The sequence below is a fragment of the Galeopterus variegatus genome, unplaced genomic scaffold (assembly GCF_000696425.1).
Source record: "Galeopterus variegatus unplaced genomic scaffold, G_variegatus-3.0.2 Scaffold1270, whole genome shotgun sequence".
NCBI classification, from domain to species: domain Eukaryota; kingdom Metazoa; phylum Chordata; class Mammalia; order Dermoptera; family Cynocephalidae; genus Galeopterus; species Galeopterus variegatus.
Genome location: NW_007727381.1, coordinates 410966 through 420984, shown reverse-complemented (window position 1 = coordinate 420984; position 10019 = coordinate 410966). Strand labels below are relative to the sequence as shown.

At 36.8% G+C, this 10019-nt stretch overlaps 1 protein-coding gene across 1 annotated transcript in view; it reads right to left on the bottom strand.

Annotated features, from left to right (window-relative positions):
- GINM1 (glycoprotein integral membrane 1) overlaps positions 1 to 10019 on the bottom strand; it is a gene marked incomplete at its 3' end in the record, with an annotated part of 13306 nt that overhangs the window by 2200 nt on the left and 1087 nt on the right. The window contains exons 2-5 of the mRNA XM_008575987.1: positions 9514 to 9573; positions 9247 to 9343; positions 3846 to 3997; positions 537 to 693 (exon numbers count right to left, since the gene is read on the bottom strand). Of these exons, the coding sequence (XP_008574209.1) occupies positions 537 to 693; positions 3846 to 3997; positions 9247 to 9343; positions 9514 to 9573 (466 nt within the window). The remainder of the gene's footprint in view (positions 1 to 536; positions 694 to 3845; positions 3998 to 9246; positions 9344 to 9513; positions 9574 to 10019) is intronic.

The following is a 10019-nucleotide window of genomic DNA, read 5'->3' as shown; positions in this document are numbered from 1 at the left end:
ATTTCCAAGCATATTAACTATAATTAAAGATATTTAGCAGCTCTTACAAATAGTGTAAAAATTATAAAATTCAAGAGCATATTAATAGATCTGGAACATAACCAGTGCCACTTTAGACAAGCCCAAGTACAAAATGGGCCTGTCCACCTCCTCCCCTCCCCTCCCCCCTTCCCTTTATGAGAAGCCTCCTGACTTAAACAGAAACCCCTTTTCCTTCTGCAAGGAGGTAGTTCTCCACCCCGACCCACATTGGCATAATGACCCACCTTGACGGTATCACCCAACCCACCTTGACGGTATCACCCAGCTCTTGGCACCAACATACCAATATAAGCTCTACCACCCCCACACCTGGTGCTGTCCCCTTTCCAGGGCAGCCCTTGGCTGCCTCCTACTTTGAGCACAGCCCAGCAGATTTCTTTCTTTAAAAAAGCTTGAACGGTACCCGGCCTCTTGAATCACTTTCTTTCACATATAAAGCGGCCAACTAAAGCAATAATTTCCTTAATACTTTAAATATTGGTCTTTTAAATTACCTTTTTTGGAGAGGTTGGGAAGGGTAAATAAAATGTCATTTTCTCGAGAAATAGAGTACAGCATGCTTTCTTCCAAAGGAAGGGCGTAGTGTGACTGTCTAAGTATTCCCTGGTTCTTAACTAACATATCAATTTCAATAACATCCTTTTGTTGAGCCTATGAAAGAAAATAAGTAATTATTCCTTACTTTAAATTATGGTACAGCCCCTATGAATTTGCAAGTGAATTTTCCTCCCTGATTTCTATAACTAAAGAACTTGTCCTATTCAGACAATTCCTTTTAACCGCCCCCCCCCCCCCCCCCGGCATTTAATTTGCATCTCTAATTATATTCTTGTCTGCCTGAGCACTCACTATTATAAGCTTAATCTTTTTTTTTTCTTTTTTCCTTTTTGTCTTTTTTTTTTTTTACTAACCGGTAACGNGTAGAGTAATACCTCCAGCTTTATTTTTTTTGCTCAGTATTGCTTTGGCTATTCGTGGTCTTTTGTTATTCCAAGTATTATTATATTGAGTATGAGAGTAGGAAAAACATTTTGGTTTTTCCTAACTACTTCAGAATTATGCAACCATAAATAGAATAGGTAAGCTGTATACCATTATCATTTATCAACTAAAAATAATATTAATAAAATAAATAAAACTGAAATAAAAAGAGGTAACTGTGTGGGGGGGGGAGGGGGGGGAAGTAGTAAGATTACATATGCATTGGTAGGAAAAGAGTTTAAGTCAATGGTTCCTGTGTGTGGGGGGGGGGAAGTAGTAAGATTACATATGCATTGGTAGGAAAAGAGTTTAAGTCAATGGTTCCCAAGCTGCACTGAGGCCCCTGGGTTGGCACAGAAAACTCAGAGGCACCAGAGAATATTTTAAATTGTCAGGAGACTTCATGTGTAATACTAGCTTCAGGGTAGTTCGTGGTTTCAACATTAGATTGTACTACATTCCTTCAATGAAGTCATACCTTTGCAGAGCTAGATTACTAATAAAAAGCACATAATGTTGAACAGGAAATGAAGGTGATAGTATCCAATCAGATTCCAAGAAATGAGGTACTCTGTAATGCCCCATAGGTACACACATCCTGTTAGTAAGTAATTTAAGAATGAAATAAAAATATTTCTCTTTAAATTTTTCTTTTGGCCTAGGTAAGGGCATCAAAAAAATTGCTGGCACACTAAGAATGCTGTGAACCAAGTAAGTCTGGGAACCTCTGTCTGGAGTGAAAAATGCAGAACAAGAGTCTAGGTTGATAGACAATTATAATTATCTAGTATGCATTTACATCAATACATAGAATTTGGATAAAAGATGCCCACCCAGTTGACAATGACTAACAAGAATAAGAACTGAAGAACAGAGAAGTGAAGGGATGATTTTACTTAAAAGTTCTGTATTAACTCGTTGAGAAGAAAGTACAATACAATTGTCTGACTCACTCCAACTGTCACCGATAAAGTAGGTTACACACTTGGTTTTTAATTTTACATTGCTTCTTTTCCTGCAAAGGAGCCCATAGCAAATAAAACAACAGTAAGAGAAAACAAAAAAATTACAACACTGTCTTCTGTGCAGGTAAGCATTAAAAAGTTCAGAAAAAGTCCTGAGCTTCCTGGCAGCCAAAGGCAAAAGGAAGAAACTGATACATTAGAAGAATTTTAATTATCAGAAAGGAATGGGAATGACAATTCTTCAGGGGAAATCCAAACTAAAAGGTGAGAGGGGCATTAATATTTCTTTACTCTGCATGTGCTTTGCTTGCATTATGACTTTGACCTTTAACAATCCTTCAAGATAGGCATTTTCACTGTTACCGTGAAGAAATGGGAGTCTCAAAAACATCGTAACAAGCAAGTGGAAAAGCAAATGTTCACGTTAGGTCTTTTTTTCTGTAAATCTTATGATCTAACAGCACAAAGTAATTTAGCTAAGCTGAAAATTGTGGTCCTCTCCATTGAAATTTGCTTCTATTAAGATAACTAAAGTGACAAATGATTTAACTTGTGAACATGTTAATAATTCATTTTATAATTTATTATAAAGTAATTTCTTTGGTTAAAAAAAATCAAACATAGAAGGAAAGTGAAAGTCAGTCTCTCCACCCCCTACTCATTCCTACTCACTTTTTTTTTTGGGGGGGGGGGGCAGCTGGCCAGTCATTCCTACTCATTAGAGATAACTTAAGTTTCTCCTTCCAGAAATTTTCTCTGCATTTTTGTACATATAACAAATATAATACTTTTGTTTTACCCAAAGGCAATCATACTATTTTGCAACTTATCCCCCCCAACCTACTAGATTTTGGACTTCTTCAGCTGCACAGAATCCCAATGCAGATGTGTGACATTATTTAGTCAAGCCCCCACTGATAAAGAGTTACAAGGGTTCTTGTTTTGCTTTTGTTTTTTTTATCATAAACAATGCTGCAACAAATATCCTGCTAGTCTTCTGAAATTAATTACCTTTTATAAAAGGTAATTGGGGTTGTAAATTTTGGGGTTGTAAATACATAATGATATTTTGGGGTTGTAAATACATAATGAAGTCCTCTTATCTCTTTCCACACACATTGCATTTTCTATTATATATATGTTTCCCTTCTTTCACTACTAGACTTTAAGTTCTTAGCAGAGTTTGTGTTATGCACATCTGAATCTCTAAAAGTGTCTTGACCACAATAGTTATTTAGTAAATGTGTTTTAATTCTGATAAAGTTAGAAGATGGACTAGGAAAAACCGGCCCTATAAGCTTAATCTTAGTTCCATTTCATTTACACTCATAGATACTTAGAGGAATGGTAGCAGAGCTATGAACCAAATTCTTTTTTCTTTTTTAAAAAAGATGACTGGTAAGGGGATCTTAACCCTTGGCTTGGTGTTGTCAGCATCACGCTCAGCCAGTGAGCAAACCATCCATCCCTATATAGGATCTGAACCCGTGGCCTTGGTGTTATCGGCACTGCACTCTCCCGAGTGGGCCACAGGCCAGCCCTGAACCAAATTCTTATTCTTAAATCTCTTCACTTACTTTCTCTGCTATATGATGTTCATAACATTTTAAAATTTTTCTGACGTTCATAACATTTTTAAGTGATATAAACATGTATGAATATGAGCAATTTTTAGAAAATGAATACACTTCAAATGCTAAAATAATTAAACAAAAATTCTAAATGACTGGATACATGCAACAGTAGGGTACCTTCCTTATCAAGTTAGAAACAAATAAAGTAACCAAACACATAAATAATACCTGGCACAAATTTAAATTACAACTTAATTCCCAATTAATAAGCATACTATCTTACTTGTTTTCCATCAATCTCTACTACTTCTTCTTGAATGACAATTAGTTGCAAACTGGAACCAGATGTCATAGGCCACTCATGAACTAAAATCCTTACACTGATAATTCCAAAATATTCTTTTTCCTCCAAATTTTCCAGATTTTCATTTTTCTCTATAAGAAAAAGTAGTGACAGCTTTGAACAAAAATTGCCACCAAATGTTACTAGATTTGATTATTTTGATGACATTTAAATGGAATAAGACAGTTGTAAACCAATTTCTTTGGCTTTCTTCATCCCAGATCTCAATGCTGTTTCAGATTCATAAAAACAAAGATGATTTGACAAATCCTTACAACTGCTCAAACCCATTTGAGAAGGGAAAAATGCTTGATGGTCTTTAGATTTTGTATGAAATGCCACACTAGTAACACTCTTCCTATATTTTTGTACAGGTTGGTAATGAGGAGCCAACATGGTATAACTATTTACAAGGCAGGCCAAAAGATACAGTCAATCCCATATTTTAGCAAAAGAAGCACATTCATTCATCCATCCATTCATCCACAAAATCCAGTGATAGAAGGGGCCCAAGCAGTAAGGATGGTGAATTTTTTTCTCAATCCTTTCACCAGTAAGTGACTTGTTACTGTTGGAAAGGGCAGGAATGGGGAACGGTGTAAAAGATGCCTGTAATTATTCCTTAGTAATGGACAGTGGAGTAGGACTAGCTATTGGCCATGTTTCTCTCTAGCTAGGAAACCTCCATCCCCACCCCAACAGAGGTGGGATACAGTAGTTGCAGTTGGTTTGTAGCACCAGTGGCTATTCTATTAAGGTAGAAAATGCTGTGGAAAAAGATAGAGCAACATATACCAATGAAACTCAAAAGGAGCATTAAGTTTCTGTCCCTCGAACAATCTGAGGATAATTTGCCAAACAAAAACCCAGGTACATATTCTGAATGCAGACCGAGCTGTTGAAACTGATTCTGTGTCTTTATAGAGCTCTTCCCTTTGCCTGGAATATCCCAATATCTAGTTCATTAGCCACTTACTATTACAATATTTACCTGTTTCCCTGTTAGTCCCCCTCCTCTCCAAACCATTCATACAACAGTGCCAGATTAATCTCACTATGATTTAGTTTTGATTATACAGCCTTCTTGCTCAAACAGCCTTCAATGGCATCCTGGTTTTCTGGTAGTTCCCTGGTCCTCCTCCTTCAGGTTCGTCTTAGCACTTGTTCCTCTTGCTAGAGTGCTTAACCCCCTAATATCCTTTGAAGCTCATAACAGTAAAACGTTCCTTCACTCATGGTCCATCTCAGTGTTTTAACTGACTGTTTATCCACTGGTCTCCCTTACAGAACGGTAGGCTCCTTGTCAGGTTGTCTGCATGCCCAAAGTCTAGGGCATAAGAGACTGAATGGGTGAGAAAATACAGTCATATAAATACAAAGTGACAACTCCTTAGTGCCCAAATCTAGTACCCCTACTGTAGAACAGAAATAAATTAAAAACAACAAAAGCCCTTCATATTCTGACTTCCTTACTGTGGTAGGCAGCTTTCAAAAGTGGCCCTCAATGATCCTTGCCTCCAGGTATTCATACCTTTGTTTAATTCCCACCCCACAACCCCCCAGTGTGGGCTGGACCTAGTAACTTGTTTCTACAATCAGAGCACAGCACAAATGATGGACTGTCACTTCCATGATTAAATTAGACTGTGACTTCTGTCTTGCTAGTACTTGCTCTTGTTTGCAGTGTCTTGTCCTCTCGCTGAAGCAGCAGCTGCCATGTTGTGAGATGCGCCACAGAGAGGTCCACATGACAAGCAAGTGAGGGAGGCCTCCAGCCAACATGTGGTGAGGAAAACCAAGGGGTCCCTTCAGCAGTTCACAAGGAACTGAATCCTGCCAATAACCACATGAAAGAGCTAGGCAGCAGAGCAGCTGCCATGTTGTGAGATGCGCCATAGAGAGGTCCACATGACAAGCAAGTGAGGGAGGCCTCCAGCCAACATGTGGTGAGGAAAACCAAGGGGTACCTTCAGCAGTTCACAAGGAACTGAATCCTGCCAATAACCACATGAAAGAGCTAGGCAGCAGACGGTAGCTTTGTGAGAGCCGGAGGACCCAGCTAAGCCACGGTCAGATTCTTGACCTACAAAGACTATGAAACAGTAGATATTGTCTTAGGCTACTGAGTTTTGTGTTAAATTGTTATGCTGCAATAAATTACTAATATGAGAATACTTCAAAGAGTTCGTGGAAAAACTGAATTAAAAGATAATATGAATCTTTCCAATCTTTTGGAAGATCCTTCAAACACCTGCCAAAGAAGAAATTTTTAAAAAGAATTAAAGAAGATTTGTTGTTGTTGATGCATTTGATATTCTAAAGATTCTTATTGTAATTGGATAAGCACTTACTTCAGCTATAAAAGGAACAAACTCAATACAACAACCAAGATGACTGGAAAAATGGCTATAATAAATACAGCAGCTAGGTTGCACTCCATGTCAATTCTCAGTGACTACAACATCAAAAGAATTATTATTTAAATCAGTACTAGCACTTCTTTTCCTAGCTACAGTGGATCAGCTTGTAGTACACCAATCCTCTTGCTGAGAATCACTAGAAAAGATGTAGAAAATACACATTCACATATACACTCAAAACCCACACCAGTCTAGAGGCATCTGAGAGCTAAAAGGACTCCAGCACTTAAGAGGCCGAGAGAGCTCACTGAGGTGAGTACAATATCCTATGCTACTTTTCCCCATAAGGCATTTGCCAATTCACAAGCTGAAAGGTGAAGAAGCTGGAAAGCTGAGTACAGGGACTGGCCAGTTAGCTCAATTGGTTAGAGCACGGTGTTGAACATTATAAGTCAAGGATTTGGTACCCCATACTGGCTGGCCACTAAAATAAAAAGAAGAAAAGCTGAGTAAAAAGCAATGACTAAGAGGCAGCAAAACTAAATAGAGCATTTGGCAGTCTCACACAGCTGGAGATAAAATGAAATTTCAGTACTAAAACAAAAATGCTAACCTATGCTTCTATAACCAGCAAAAATATCCTTCTAAAACGAAAGCAAAATAAAGATGTTTTCACACAAACAAAAGCTCAGATAACTCACTAACAAACCTATACTAGAAAATACTAAAGGGAATTCTTTAGGCAGAAGAAAAACGGCCGGGCCAGCCCGTGGCTCACTCGGGAGAGTGTGGTGCTGATAACACCAAGGCCACGGGTTCGGATCCCATATAGGGATGGCCGGTTAGCTCACTGGGTGAGCGTGGTGCTGACAACACCAAGTCAAGGGTTAAAATCCCCTTACTGGTCATCTTTATTAAAAAAAAAAAGAAGAAGAAAAACGGCCGGGCCAGCCCGTGGCTCACTCGGGAGAGTGTGGTGCTGATAACACCAAGGCCACGGGTTCGGATCCCATATAGGGATGGCCGGTTAGCTCACTGGGTGAGCGTGGTGCTGACAACACCAAGTCAAGGGTTAAAATCCCCTTACTGGTCATCTTTATTAAAAAAAAAAAGAAGAAGAAAAACGGCCCCAGAAAAGAGCACAGATATTCAGAGAGAAATGAAGAACAACGGAAAGAGTAACCATGACTATATAAAATAATAAATATGTTGCATGGGGTTTAAGAACACAAAGAGCTAAAATGCATGATAACACAAAGGCACAAAGGGAACAAATGGAGTTTATTTATTCGTTCTAAGGTTCTTGCATTGTTTGAGAAATGATAAAAGCACTAATTTGTTGCTATCTGGGGTAACCACTAAAAGAATAATGAAATAATGTAAAACCAACAAAATAGAGGGAAACTATGAAACAAAAAGAAGAAGGCAAAAAGAGGAAGAAAAAGAAACAGAACAGGTGGGACAAAGGAAACAATTAAGATGGAGGATTTAAATCCAAATATATCAGTAATTAATATAAATAAATTAAAATCCCAACTAAAAGACAGAGTGACAAACAATTAAAAAAACTAACATATGCTGCTTATAAGATATTCACCTTAAATATAAGGTCCCAGAAAGAGTAAAAGAAAATGGAGAGATATACCACACAACATTTACCTCCCCTCCTCCCCTGTTAAAAAGCAGTTATCACTAAACTAATAAAGGCAAAGCTGATTTTAAGGCAAGAACATCACTAAAGATAAAGAGAGACATATTATAGTGATAAAGAGTCAATCCACCAGGAAGACACGATAGTTATAAATCTGTATGCATTTAGTAATATTGTGTCAAAATACGTACAGCAAAAAAGTGACAGAACTGAAAGGAGAACAGACAAATCCTCATAGTGGAGATTTTAACATACCATTTTCAGTAATTAATAGAGCAAGCAACCAAAAAAATTAGTAATTCCATAAAAGATTGAACATGACTAAAAATCTGACCTGGTGTATACAGAACACCATATTCAACTAATTGCATAGTTTACTTTCTTTTCAAGTTTACATGGAAAGGACCATTTATTGAAACTAACCTTATTCTAAGTCATAATCAAATCTAATTTCAAAGGGTTGAAATTATACAGTGGTAAAATCAGTATAAAAGTCCCAAATGTTTGGAAATTAAGCAATATACTTCTAAATGACCTATAAGACAAGGAAATTGCACAACAAGTAACTAGAAAACACTTTGAACTAAATGATAACTAAAATATGTAATAAATCAAGTATAGAATACAAGTCCTTAAAGAAAATTTACTGCTTGAAATGCATACATTAAAACAGGTAATAATCCTATATATAAGGATACTTCAAAAACTTCATGGAAAGACAGAATTAAAAGATAATACAAATCTTTTCATGAACTTTTTGAAGACCACCCCCCCATATTCCTCATTTGTTATTTCATTCAAATAATATGGTACATTCCAATGTAACGTATCTGCTTATCTATAAACAACTCAAAATTTTAAAAGGTTAAAAAAAAAAGTTCTACTGATATGAGGATAGAGGAAACTGAAAACTACATAATCTGATAGCAATTCACTTTCTCTGTTTTTTACAGTTGTGGTAAGCACCCCTCTAAGATTATGGCTCTGGCTATACCATTTACTGCCTCTATGCACATTCTTATGCTGATGTCAGCCTACCAGAAATGCAGTTCCATCAATGCCAATCTCATGAAAGAAAAAAAGTGAACATGCCAGGAATACCCAATATAAAGAATATAGCTTTAAACACATTAGTGTTATTATATATTCCAGTAATCATGTACATATATTATTATTTTAAAAGGTCGAGGGGATCCCCATACCAGCCAGGTGCCAAATAAATAAGTAAATTAATTAAATAAAATGGAAATATAAAACATCCAAGAATTATTTTACTAATTTAGTTTTATTAACAACAGAACAAATACGGAAATAATTCTGTAGTACTCACCTATCAAAGTCTGACAGCTTATTCGGGTTACACCACTACTTACAGGGAAGTCATTTACATATACCTGTCCATTCTCATAGGTTATGTTAAGAACAACCTTTAAATAAAGCAGCATATACATTAATTCCAATGGTTTATACATAATGACAAACTCTTCAGGTCAAAATTACATTAACTAACTAAATTAGATGTGTAGGTAAAAATAAATCAGGCTGAACAACACTTAGCTACATGATACATTAAAAACATAATTAAAAGGAGACAAACCTGTTCTTTAGATACCTCCCCATCATTTTTCAGGGTGGTTACATTAATTCTGATGCCATCCTGCAAAACAAATATTACATAAATTGAACATGTATGCAGTTCACAAATTGAAAGTAACTCGGTTCTTTTTCTTTTCCCCTCAATTATGTTTATTGTACGATCACTTTTAACAGTATTAAAAGAATATTTTAAAGACCATCATTTTCATTTTTACAGGTGTTATGTCCTTACTCATAATTCCAGTTTTTTATAGTCTATATACTTTTTCCATTTAATCATGAAATGTATCACATATGAGCATATAATATGCAAACGCAGATTTTAAAAGAAAAGATTAACACTCACATACTATACCTAGGTGCAAAGCTGGAATATTGGGCCGGCCCGTGGCTCACTCGGGAGAGTGCGGTGCTGATAACACCAAGGCCCCGGGTTCGGATCCCATATAGGGATGACCGGTTCGCTCACTGGCTGAGCATGGTGCTGACAACACCAAGCCAAGGGTT